General features: G+C 44.8%; 1 protein-coding gene across 1 annotated transcript; it reads right to left on the bottom strand.

Annotated features, from left to right (window-relative positions):
* Positions 1 to 1,750: 1,750 nt before the first annotated feature.
* On the bottom strand, positions 1,751 to 3,023 carry LOC142581822 (uncharacterized). The gene is made up of 2 exons (XM_075691270.1): positions 2,598 to 3,023; positions 1,751 to 1,949 (listed from the first exon to the last, which is right to left on the bottom strand). The coding sequence occupies exons 1-2, from the start codon at positions 2,969 to 2,971 to the stop codon at positions 1,796 to 1,798; spliced, it is 528 nt and encodes a 175-aa protein (XP_075547385.1). The 5' UTR covers positions 2,972 to 3,023; the 3' UTR covers positions 1,751 to 1,795.
* Positions 3,024 to 13,809: the final 10,786 nt, after the last annotated feature.

The following is a 13,809-nucleotide window of genomic DNA, read 5'->3' as shown; positions in this document are numbered from 1 at the left end:
GGGGGGGGGGGGGGGGGGGCAAAGGAAGAAAAAATGATTGCGGCCTTAGGCATGTGCCCCCTTTAGTGCCTTGTAACACTGGCACGGTTTGTTATATTCCGCTCAAGTGCGGGAAAGCTTACATTGGACAGAGCGGCGGGTGTATCAATCTCAGACTAAAAGAACACAAACAATCCCTTAACAACCCTAAGGCTTCACATCTAGCGTCGCATTGTTTGAATTGTGGTTGTAAACCTTTGTTTGAAGACACAAAAGTCCTTTCAAGACACAAATGCCAAACTACACTTGAAATAATTGAGGCATTTCACATTAAAATATTAGGAGCGACTTGTGTTAGCGACGCATCAATATCTCTCTTAGCGAATTTCAATATCTTCTCAGCGCGTGTGGCACTCTCAAGTAGTGCCTTTTGTTTGTTTTTTCTTTGCTTCCCTACCTCTTTATATGTTTAACCGATAGTCTTTAGACCTTGTCATGTTCGTATGCTGAAGTATTTGCTACCAATCATATATATGTAAATAGTTTCAATAAAGATTTAGTTGAGAGTTAGCGCTAGTCCTGGTCTTCTTCTAGTCTGTGTGTGTGTCACTTCGCGCTACAATCCAAGAATAGGTATATACTTGACGATATCACATGCTGCAGACTGCAGTGAGAGTAACAAGCAGTGTAGATCGGAGTTAAATGCAAGCAACACCTGAAATCGCCATATTTCCTCCTCTAGCTATCTAGCCTGTGAGCCTTTCCAGCCAGATATTTTGTACGCCGATGGTTGTTATTGCCGGCAAAAAAGGCAATCTTAAGTAGTGTATTGCTCGCATACAATGTGAACTGCAGTATGTATAAATGCGTGCGTCACAATTAGAAATAAGGGATGTTGGTATGTTCAAGAACTATAACAAATCGAACAGTCATCTTTCGAACTTAAGTATTAGTTTCAAAACTTATCGATTTGATGTAGAAATGCTTCATTTCTAATCGAAGTATTTGATTACCGGAGCAACAACGCTGATGGCGAAGTCAAGTGGCGAGGTGATGTCCAGCTAGAATTCCGCAGCGAAATTATTGCGCAACTTTCCTAGGCAAAAAAAAATAACGAAGGAGAGTGAACGAAAACCTTCGTGGTGACCACGTCGCACCCACACGTTTGCGAGAGAGGTTAAGCTGAACTTAGCCGCTCACTGCAGTAGGTATCATACGCTTTGGTATAACGAAACGGAACAAGATGTCGCTTACCGATGCTGATGTATCCGTTCACGTCGTTCACTAGACAAATACGCTAGTACGCCTATAAGATACTCAGCGTGTTAAATCTGTTTGATACCATGAAATGCTGTCACAGTTATAACGGTTACAACACAGTTATAGTGTTGGTATGCAACTACACAAAGCCATGCATATAGTTAACGACCCATCACAGCAGGACTAAAACGCTTCCTCAGAGGTGTCCATATCGAGAAACTCGGGCATACTCGTCCCCTCGGATATAGTTTTGGCTACGGTGTGAGTAAACCGGAAAAAATACAGAATATTGTTTTGTCTTTAATTTTATGTCGCATTAACTTCAGGAAGCTTAGTGGTGCCCCGTGAAGGGTGCTTGTCGTGAGCTGCGTTAATGAGCAGCAAAGCTTGTTTCAGAAAATGCAACGGAGACAGACACCCACACTGACAGCACTAGGTTACGAACCTAAAATCCTGTAAAATATAAGAAAATCACAGCACAAACACCAAACGTGGGGCTAACAGATGCCAGCCATCAAAACGAAACAAAGCAATTTGTCCTAGTGAACTATAAGGATCAGAGCCACCGAACATGTGCGTAGTTTGGCAGTTCGTATAGAGAGACGGGACACTGGGAGTAGCCGACGTCACACTCTCCAAGAGTACGACCCCGCTTGGACGCCTTGTAGTAATCGTCCAGAACTGAGAGGTTGTGATGGTCCTTGGGTATCCTGCAGACACAAAGAACGGCGTGGCTTGGAGGATTCTTAGTGACCAACAGTAGCTCTTGTCAAATAGTAGCAAGAATGTTGGCTCCTGTCAATGCAGTCGTCTTAATAAACGGCCGTATGGTTTTATGCATCAGTTTACTTCTTCACAAAAATTTATCGATGGTTTAGCGCTATGTCGTATTACACTGTAGCAATCGCATAAGTTAAGAAATATCGGGAAAATTCCTGAAATTGTGGAAGCGATACCGCAATACAGTTTTTGCCTAATGGCGTCTCTTTATGTGCACTAAAGGTATCCTGACCATAGATGAGCACTACTTTGATTTTAAATCAAATAGTCAACGCAAGAAAACGTGATTTTAGTTGCGAAAGAGCTAGCACAAGGCTGACAGATTATGACAGATTAATCTTGTACATGCACAACGCCCGACTTTAACTGCTCTAGCTCGCATTTAGTAAAGTCTTGCACAAGCCTAATATCTGCCAACATGTGTCTTAACTGATAGCCTTGTTCGTCTTCGATGGTATCCGTGTCCCTTCAACCCATCGGCCCTGTTGCAACGCATGGCGCAAGCAACAGCTGATGCGCGTACATGAAACGCGCGTAGAAGCACTTAACGTGCTCAAAGCCTTGGCAAAGTGACTTACGTGAATAGCGCATCTACAACGTCTCCCAGCAGGCCTGGAATCCTGGGCATGGAGGCGACTTCGCACAACGACCTCTTGACGCATGCCTCGCCGTCCAATCCGAAACGACGCATCAACCACGAGAGGCCCCGATACAGCGCCCATCGGTCGTGTCCGGGCTCCAGTGAGCGCATGTTGACCATCAGTTTTCCCGGGTCTGGCACAACGACCTCGAAGGGTATTGCAACGCCGATATTGGAGCCGATCAGTGGGGTTCCCGTCGGCACCAGCGTCTTTAGTGCCGGCATGACTGTCACTGAGCCGAAGAACGGGAACGTGTGCTCGCTCGAACCGGGATGCCACAGTAGGAGGAGAGAAGTCCAGAGAAGCAGCATGTTCCAGGAGGCGCGGTCGCTGAAGTGCTGGCCCGCTTAGTCACCTTGGGGCAGCCGCCTTTTTTTACCACGTCTGCAATGACCGAATCGATTGTCTCAGTCGCCAATGACACTGAGGCTTTCACGTTTCGGGTCAGCGATTATAAGTGTTGCCGTGATTATAAGTCTGCGTGTGCTGCCGAAGAGCACCGAATTTCCAAGACCTCACTGTGCCCTGACGACAAATCAACCAGCAAGATCGTCTGTGGTTCGACCCGTAGACTATAACTGCACATCGTTACAATGTTAAGAGGAAGCGTCAGCTCGGAACCAAATGTCATTTCCCTATTGAAATACATGTAAAATGCATAAATGATTTTATGAGAGACAAACGCTGGACCTCCTTGAATGAAATTCCTGGTATTTGTGAGAAAAGGTTAAATTATAGCGACTCTGAGAAGTTGGATTTAATTTAGGGATTGGAGCTTTTTTTCGAAAATTCTTGAAAATTGGCAAGTATAAAAGACTGAACCATGAAGCTTACATATCTGTAACTCCGGGCCGAAAACAGATCTCGCAGCTTTTTAAGCTGCGTGCGTTAGAGCATTTAAAGTGATCAAACTTGATGTGTGAATTTGCGGCTTAAGTGAAATTGTTACAAGGTTTGCGAAAGTACCACAATTTAGTGGTACTTTTTAGAGCGGTGTTAAACACATCAATATTTTCCACTTTAAATTTACTATTGAGTTTACAGAATCGTAGTATTCGTTTTCATTCCTGAGCTGTAGAGTTGTAAACTTGATAGTTCAGTTTTCTTGGAATTCTGCAACCTTTTATTATTATTTTGATTGACGGCCTAAATAAAAGAACGACTTCCTACAGTCACTAGATGAAAGTTATTTTCTTTTACGTGCAACAAACCTCATAAAACTCAGTGTAACGGTTACTGGGGAAAAATTATTTATCCGTTCCCACGCAAAGATAGGAGCTTCCGAGCTGAAGCTTTTTATGCACCGGTGCTATCCGATACTCTTAACTCTGCTCCTTGCCAGAAAAACGCCGCATAGCCCGTCTTAAAATTTAAATAATTATATTATATGGTTTTAAAGCGCCATAACCACGATGTGATTATGAGGCACACAGTTTTGGGGGACACCGGATTTATTTTGTCCCCCTGGGGTTCTTTAAGGTGCATGTAGAGATGATTACGAAAACGAAGTAAACGAAGATTGCTAGGCATAACGTTAAGAGATAGAAAGAGAGCGGTTTGGATCAGAGAGTAAACGGGTATAGACGATATTCTAATTGACATCAAGACACAGAAAAATGGAGCTGGGCAGGTCATGTAATGCGCCGGTTAGATAACCGTTGGACCATTAGGGTTACAGAATGGGTACCAAGAGAAGGGAAACGCAGTCGAGGACGGCAGAAGACAAGGTGAAGCGATGAAATTATGAAATTCGCGGGTGCAAGTTGGAATTGATTGGTGCAGGACAGGGGTAATTGGAGATCGCAGGGAGAGGCCTTCGTCCTGCAGTGGACATAAAACAGGCTGCTGCCGATGATGATGAAATCTAAGTACACGAGCATTTTGCATTTAGTCCCTATCGAAACGCGGCCGCTGTGGTTGGGATCGAACCCGTGACCTCGCGCCCAGCAGCGCAACGCCATACTGCCGCGTGTAGATCCGGTTTTCCTGGATCTTGCATTTGCGAGCGATATTTACTTTTACTCTGCTTATTGAATTTTCGAACAGCCTTCGCCTTCGGCCCATCTTGTGTTATTGATGGCTGGTTCAACACGTCTATTAAGGACAAATTACGCTTAAGTATATTTGCACGGGTAATTTAGTTTTACAAAGCCAAGCTGCTGGCTCAAATTATCGCACTTATATCTTTATCAACTCCAGATCTTGTGCTAAAATAACAATGTGCTGGGAAGAAAGAAGTCACAGCTGTCCCGATTACTTCTTCACCTACAGTCGTCGATACTCCATAAAGAGGACGTGCGTCAATGCAGATCAGATTATCAGTGACTGAAAAAAATAAGCAGCATCGGATATATTGTGCAACGCTCCCGCACAGAGTAAGGTTAGGTACTGTGATGCACGATTCAGCTACTATACGTACGTGTGAGGAGAACGATGGTGCCAGAAGTCTTATGCAGAACACGGTATTCCCTCTGCTCTCGGTTTAACCACTGTACAGCCACCACAAGCATACCAATCGTACATATAGAGACACCGTAGGTGGTTCGGGGCGATGTGGTGTCTTCGGGTTGGTCCGATTTCTTGATAAGGGCCGGCCGGAGAGAAACCTCTCTGATGCGCCAATCGGTTGGCCAGTGCAGCATCCGCGGTGTAGGGCTTCTTTATAGACGTCTGAGAGGGCCGGGCCCCGCGGTCTGGAACGCTTGACCGAGTTGTCTTGTGCAGGGAGGAGCTTCGCGTGAGAAACGGATGGTCCAACTGTCCACCGGAGCCGACTGGCCTTCCTTTCTTATCGCGGCTGTCTCGGCTCGCGTGAGCTCGGCGCTGAATGGGAAGAGCAAGGGACGAGCGTCTGCGGGCCATTCGAAAGCGAGCGGCAGGCCGCAAACAGCGGCACGCAAGGCGCCGAACAAAGTGAACGAGCACAATGATTGAGAAACCTTAGCTGGGGAAGTTGATCTTGTGCTGCTCCTCTGCCGATTCACGTCAGTCACGCAGCCCGTCTGGCTCACGCCGAGCAGTATACGAGGGCACCTCTGGCTGTGGCAAGTTCAAGCGCTTGCATTTCTTGGATTGAAACATTCAAGCTAAAAAGAAGCGACGGAGGAGATGAAAGGTGCAACTAGAAACACGCAGGGCTCAGTTTATTTTGTATTCTTCATTCGGCTCTCTAACGTTCTCTCGCTCTACTTTATGCACACGTAGAAGCCTGTGCTGGCGGCGCAATGCGCAGAGAAGCGCGTTACGTCATTTGTGGACGAAAGTTTGCGTCGAGCGACGCTTCTTTCATGCGCCGTTTTGCCTTTCGGGACTGAGAACACGCGCACCGCTTTCGACGCCCTCGTTCCTTTCTTCGCTTTCTATAGCGGCGTTTTCTTGCGATTGTATACATATACCAAAACCGCGGATGCGATGTAGGCGCAGGGTTCTTGACTCACAGGTAAATCAAATCCCAGCGCCGTGGACGCGTTGTGTAGATGCAGACGCAATGCTGTCGTTGTTACATCTGATGCTGTTGTTGGCGTCAAGGGCAATGGCACTAATCACGTTGGGTGTTGGCCAATATCGGTTAGTCCAGAAAAGGCACACAAAAGAAAGGTGTAATAAACAAAGTGAGTTGGATTAAGACTACATCAAGCTGAATCGAATTAGGGAATATTGTGCATCAATTAGTATTAAAAAATCATGCAAATTTCGCAAAAAGAGTAATTAAGTAAGTAAAAGTAGTTTTCACTGAACAGTAATACCTGCGAATAAGCCGCGTGCAATATCTCGCTCTTTACTCATTCGTCAACGTATCCCTGCCCATATCTCAACTTTGCAAAGGATACTCCATCACGTACGATACTGCATCTCACCACTACATTGCAGCATTTCCGTAGGTATGAGATGCACACAGGCATTATCCTTGCGCAGCGGTGTATAGTTCCGGGCGTAACTGGCTGATTATTGGCAGCTTTAAAGAGTTTCATCTTTGCTCAGCAGCTGAGCGGAGCGGAAGCACGAATGCGCATGCGCCCTCCGCTTAGCCGCAAGCGGGCTAGCGAAGCGAGAAACACGATCCGCTTACACAGTTTTAGCAGAGCGTTTGCTTCGCTCCGGTCGACCTGAAGAAGGATTTTTTGCTCCAGCGCGGCGAATGCAAATTTCACTGAAGCGGGTTCACGCTTTCCACTGGTCGTTTCGGATCAACTCTCTCTGTGCCGGATCACCCTCACTTGCTCCGCTGCCAAGGTACGGATTCGGGCGGAAATAGGACGAGAAGCAATACGTCACTTCCGCTCGCTGTGGGACGATTTTGGTGGCCATATAAACGCACAGAGCGAAAGTCGGTTTCTGTGACGTGTGCGCACAGACTTCCAGTACGATCCATCGCGGATCATTTTCGCTCTCCGATGGCAGATTCGAATTGGTGAAATGCGAGCACTCGCTCCAGGATTTCGGCGACCGACCCAGATCGACCAGTGAAAAACGCCATAAAACACTATTGTGAGAGTTACCGCCGGTAACCGCAATAGACATCCGCGCCCTCACAGCGCCGACTACCCGCTTCGATCTGAATTAGCGCTTGTTACTGGCTTCCCGCCCTGTCAGCAAGAAACAGGTGGTGGATTCCGTCCTCGCTAAGTCTCATATCAAGATGAGGACAAATCATTAGTTGTGTATTGTCGTAATTATTCAGATATGCTGTTTGTTTTCACACTGCTAGGGCTACAGACGCAGCGCCAAACCGTAAAAGTGGTTTGATTTCTATCTAGCAGATGGCGCCACACCATTAACATTGACGATTGATTAATCTCATGGGTGGTGGTAATGGAAAAGAAACCTGCCATGAGTAACTACTTAAGAGGAAAAAAACGAAATCAGGAAAGAAACCATTTATGATAACTCAAAGGAAAGCTCATTACTTTTCGAAGCGAGATCGGGATGCCTTAGAACACGCACCTATAAAGCGAGATATAAGAAGGAAGAAGAAGCATGTGCTTGCTGCGGTAAAGCTAGGGAAACTGTGGAGCATGTTTTATTGGAATGTGAAGACGTCTAACCAGAGGTCCATTTAGGCACCACTGGCCTCCTTGAAGCCCTTGGGTTCAGCAGGAGCAGTAGTAAAGCAAACATGTCCGCAATAGGCATTAGTAAGAGGAGATTGGAGGATTGGTGGAAGAAAAATAGGGAAACGACAAAAGACGGACACGTACAAAAGCACAGTTCGCAATAGGGGATCAGAAAATTTGGGCGTGGTAGTTCAAAGTGTTTTTTTTTTAATTGTTTAGACTAGGTAGGACATTAGGCAGTATAATAGCAAGAGCTTGGTGGCGCAACCCACCGCCCTGTTCCAAAGGGGACGCTCATAACATCCATCCATCCATCCATCCATCCATCTATCCATCCATTACGATGCATTGACGATGCGGAACGCTATAAAGACCTAAGTGTTCATTGTTATACTCTTGGACAACTTTCTGTGGACATGAAGGGAAAGCTACGGGCGCGTGGCAGCTGCACATGTGTTACGGCCCCAAGTAGTTCGCCAGCGTTTGATAGTGCTTTTGGGTGTCGGAAGAGACGCTGAATCGACGCAGCTTCACGTGCGAAGGTTTCGCATTTGCCCCGACGCGGAAGGAAAAAGCGGCAAGTAAACTTTTACAATCAGTGGTGTGTTTTATCTTATTTAACTGTTGCTAATAAGGTGTTTATGTTTTCTCTTTCCCAGCCAAGAGGAAACTTTAACTCGGGTGCTTCTGTCTAAATACATGTAAAAGGAGAATTTGTTTTTCTCAGCAACCACTGCACCAAATTTGACGAGGTTTGTTGCACCTAATTGCACATTATAGTACATCTAGAGCGGACAAAATTGAGATGTTACACAAGAATCTAAAAAATTTAGTAATATGGAAATACAACTTTTGCAGAACCCTTGTATATAACGTAACAAAGTCACGTAAGATGTAAAGTGGCATACCAAATTTGTCCGCTTTCGATGATCTAGTGGATGCCGTTTACAGAACCGCGATATCTGTTCTTGATGCAGAGCTGTTAATTTGTAAACTTCGTGCTTCTACATTTCCAAACTTTCGAATTTTTGAAAATCGTTTTAACAAAATCCAGGCTCTAAATTGAAATTACGCTTCTACAGTTACTAGGATTTAACCTTCTCTTTCAAATGCGATAAATTTCATTAAAATCGGTCTATAGGTTATCTCAGAAAAACATTTGTGCGTTTTACATGTATTTGAATAGGCCGCGTCGGAGTTGGGCCCGAGCTAAAGCTTCCCTTTGGTGGCCCTATCCAAATACATGTAAAAGGAGAATTCGTTTTTCTCAGTAAGCACTGCACCGAATTTGGCGAGGTTTGTTGAATTTAAAAGAAAAACTTAAAATCTAGTGACTTGGTTTCGAATTTTTTATTTAGGTCGTCAATTTTTTTATTAAAAAGCGTCAAAAATTGAAAATTTCGAAAGAACGAAACTATCAAGTTTACAACTCTGTAACTTAGCAATGAAAAGCGATAGCACAATTATTTGAATTGCATGTAATAGTACATCTAAAGTGGACAAAATTGATATGTTACACGTGAATCTAAAAAAATTTAGTAGTATGGAAACACAGCTTTTGCAGAACCCTTGTACGTTACGTAAGAAATGCACATAATATATAAAACTACACATCAAATTTGTCCGCTTTCAGTGATATAGTAGATGCCGTTTCCAGAATCGCGATATCTGTTCTTGATGCAGAGCTATTAATTTGCAAACTTCGTGCATCTATTTTTTTAGGGTTCCGGATTTTTGAAAATCTTTCTAACAAAATTCAGGCCCTAAATCGAAATTCCGCTTCCAACAGTCACTAGAATTTAACTTTCTTTCTCAAATGCAACAAATTTCATTAAAATCGGTAAGGGGGTTATCTCAGAAAAACGTTCTTGCGTTTCACATGTATTTGAATAGACTGCGTCGGAGTTGGGCCCGAGCTAAAGCTTCCTCTTGAACTAACGTGGATGAAAGCAGGGGACTGTTCAGAAGCGCCGTCACTTGCGCATGCTTTGTCGCCGCAGCCTTCCCTTCATTGCAACAGTATGGGCTCCCTGCAGTGGTCAGGCGGCGCTGCGATCGGCTCAGCCGTCAGCGCCACTGTGTCAGTTGCGCGAAACACCGAGGCGGCCACTGCTACGGAGCACGGCTACGGAGGCATGCTTTTGCCGCACTCGTTTGAAACCTGTCGGACGTTCTAAATTGCGGTTTTGAGGCAGTCGAAAACATCGAGGCCTATTTCGAACCACCGACGCTTGAGAAAGGACGACAAATTTACGACTACAATCATGTATATCGTGTCAAAGAAGTAAACAGCACGGACATCACAGTGAGGTGCTTAAGTTAAATTATGGTGTTTTAGGTGCCAAAACCACGATCTGATTAGGAGGCACGCCGTGGTGGGGGACTCCGGAACAATTTAAACCACCTGGGGTTCTTTAACGTGGACCTAAACCTAATTACACGGGTGTTTTCGTATTTCGACCTCATCGAAATTCGGCCGCCGAAGCCGGGATTTAATCCCGCGACCTCGTGCTTAGCAGCTCAACACCATGGCCCCTAAGCAACCACCGCAGGTCGCGAAGTATTTGTCACAACAAAGCAAGTATGCTTACGACGTTGAACTCAAAGTGAGTTAACAAATCATTATTTTATTCCACTTAAGTGAGCAAAAAAAAATTAATACGGCCGTGGACGTCTTTGAACTGTCATTTGCCGCTTCATTACTTGGAACGTGCCTTGCACCTCACAAATGTAGAGGGTTTGGCGAATTTGGCAGGTAAGTGCTTTTTTCTCCGTTGACAGCGCGCCTCGAGCATATTCTGGTATCGTCGTTCGGGCTCGAATGTGAGAGGGCATTACCGCTGAAGCATCATAGAGAGCAATCAGCTGAGACTAAACAACGTGGAGACTGAACAAATATGCGCTAGCATGCGCGAGATAAATGCTAATTTTCCAATACTTGACGTATGCTGCAGTGTACTCTAAGATTAGTTCTGTTGTTCTAAGTGCGAGAAAATATCGGCACGAATAAGCTCGGTTCCAGCATTCGCGTCTTGATCTTGGCGCAGGAAGAAACACAGTGCGTACAAAGCTCCAACACGGAGCGCTTACGAAGCTAGATTTGACACGCAACAACCACTGCGCGTTTGTTTTGGAGCAAGACGAGCTAAACAACCATCTAAACTGATTTACAAGAGCGGGAATCACTTCACGCGCTTTTATGCAGTTGACGCTTTATTGTGTGTTTTTACGGATGCCGCTGCTGGTTCCTTTTTATTTATTTTTTTCTTCTTTTGCCTTTACGTCTTAGTTTGTTTAACAGAAATTCGCAAGACCGACACGAACCGCGACGATCCACTTCAGCCGCCGGGTTGCTTCCCCCGGTTTTGTAGGGAACCGGTACAATTTGATACCGACTTCGCGGTTGTGACAACCCTTAACGCAGCAGTATCAGCGCTTGTTCTTTTTGTTCACACTTCTCACGAAGGAGCTGCCAAGAGGCCGCGGTGAATCCATAGGACATTTGGAAAAGCAGGCTTTCAGGCAGGCCTGAGCGTACCACGGACAATGGTGAAATGACGGTGGGAGCCTACCCGCGGTTGCTCACCGCCGCTGCTAGATGGCGCGACATGCAGGTTGCACCTCAACTGCACCTCCGCCGCGGGTCGGCCCGACATATTGCACTATCTTCGGGATCGGCCCACGTACGAGCAGTTTTTGTTTAGCACAACGATTTAAAACAGTTGCACCCTTTGGGATGTATATTTGTCCCACAACTATAATCGCCATCTGCACTGCTTGCGTTTCCTTTTTTTGAAAATGCTGCGCTCGCTACTTTCCTGTCCAGAATGCTACGTCACGTTGATAACGCACATGCCGTTCATGGCTAGGAAATACCGGGCTCACAGCGTTAAAGAAAGGAAATGCGGGCAAGACAGATGACAATTACTGTTGTGGGACAAAATACGCCCCAAAGGGTGTTATCTTTTTTATGAGTATACGTCTTTGCGGTAAATTGCACCCCTTGGGTCTTATATTGCCGCACAACAATAATTGCCATCTGTCTTGCTCGCATTCCCTTTCTTTAACGCTGCGAGCCCGGTACTTCCAAGTCACGAACGGCATGTACGTTATCAGCATGACAGAGCGTTCTCGGCAGGAAGGTAGCGACCGCAGCGCTTTTCAAGAAAGGAAAGGAAAGCGACAGATGACGATTATTGTTGTGTGGCGAGATACGACCCAAAGGGTGTACATTTGCTTAAGAGTGTACCGCTCTAGTATGGTATGTGATGACGGTAGCAAGTAAATGCCAAGTAGATGCCGAGCAGTAAAAACAGTCGCACTCTTTGTAGTGTCTCTTAACGTTATGCCTAGCATTCTTTGTTCCATCCCTCTTTGCGGGATCCTTAACTTTTTCTCAAGCTTCCTTTTCAGTCTCCAAGTTTCTGCCCCATATGTCAGCACCGGTAAAATGCACTAATTATACACCTTTCTTTTCAGTGATAGTGGCAAGCTTCCGGTCAGGAGCTAACAATGTCTGCCGTATGCACTCCAACCCATGTTTATTCTTCTGTAAATTTCCTTCTCATGATCAGGCTTCCCTTCGAGTAATTGACCTAGGTAAACGTACTCCTTCACAGACTCTAGGGCCAACTGGCGATCCTGAAGTTTTGTTCCTTTGCCCGGTTATTCATCATTACCTTTGTCTTCTGCATTTTAATCTTCAACCACTCTTACACTCTCTCTATAATCCTCAGTCATTTGTTGTAACTTGTCTCCAGTGTTGCTGAACAGGACAATGTCATCTGCAAACCAAAGGTTGCAGAGATATTAATCGTTGATCCTTACTCCTAAGCCTTCCCAGTTTAATAGCTTGAATAGCTTGAATAGCTTCCAAGCACACAGTGAAAAGCATTGGAGAGATTGTGACTCCTTGTCTGACCCCCATCTTTATAGGCATCCTCCTCCTCTTATTGTGGAGATTTAAGGAAGATGTGGAATCTCCGTAGATATTTTCCAAGACATATACGTAAGCGTCGTGTACTCGTTGATTACGCCTCTATGACAGCTGTTAGCTCTACTAATTAAAATGCCTTTTTGTAACCCATGAAAGCCATCTAGAGAGGCTCATTGTACTCTGTGCATTTCTTGATTATCCGATTACAAACATGGATGTGATCTATTGTAGAGTATCTCTTCCTGAAGTCAGCCTGTTCCTTTGGCGACTAAAGCCCAGTGTTGCCCTTATTCGATAGGAAATTATCTTGGTGAATATTTTATATAATACTGGGAGTAAGCTAATGGACCCATAATTCTTCAATTCTTTAATATCTCCCTTTTTGTGGATTAGTTTTGTTTGCATTCTTCCAATTCTCTGGAACCCTTGAAGTAGATAGTTTGTATAGAGAGCCGTCAGCTTTTCAAGCATTATGTCTTCTATATTTTTTATTAAATCGACTGTTATTCCATCTTCTCCTGCTGCTTTTCCCCGTTTCATGTCTTGCAAGGCCCTTCTAACCTCATCGCTAGTTATAGAAGGAGTCTCTGCAACCTGTTCATTACTGCTTCGAATGGAGGTATAAAGTAGTACTTTTTCTTTTCTTTCTTTTTTATTAAGCAGCCGTTCAGTTTCTAGCTCTCATATGAAAGACAGTTGGCAAGTACAATGTATTCCGATTGCTACATATCGAAGCACACATACACAAGCAAATTGTCCAGAGAGTTGAAAGACTGCGTGCTTATTAGGGTATATCATGAATCAGCTAGCGCAAGACAGGGGTAATTGGAGATCGCTGGGAGAGGTCTTCATCCTGCAGTGGACATAAAGATAGGCTGATGATGAATGCCATGCAACACATGGTTCAATATCACAATAGGAAGAAATCTTATATGCAGAAAAACTTACAGAATGCTACGAAGCTTCAAATAGCGCAGCTGCTGCCGTCTGGCTTTTTGTGCATTCTTCTATGCTTTTATGAAGAAATGCAGCCTTGTCATTACATAGAACTTGATGATATCAAGTTCTATGTAATGGTGATACCTTTCAATATATATGATATACATGACAGATACGGTGAAATCTTTTGAGTGTTAGGTGTGTCCAACTGGAGTCAACT

Source organism: Dermacentor variabilis, chromosome 5 (genome assembly GCF_050947875.1).
Source record: "Dermacentor variabilis isolate Ectoservices chromosome 5, ASM5094787v1, whole genome shotgun sequence".
In the NCBI taxonomy this organism is placed as follows: domain Eukaryota; kingdom Metazoa; phylum Arthropoda; class Arachnida; order Ixodida; family Ixodidae; genus Dermacentor; species Dermacentor variabilis.
This window is presented reverse-complemented; position numbering and strand designations above follow the sequence as displayed.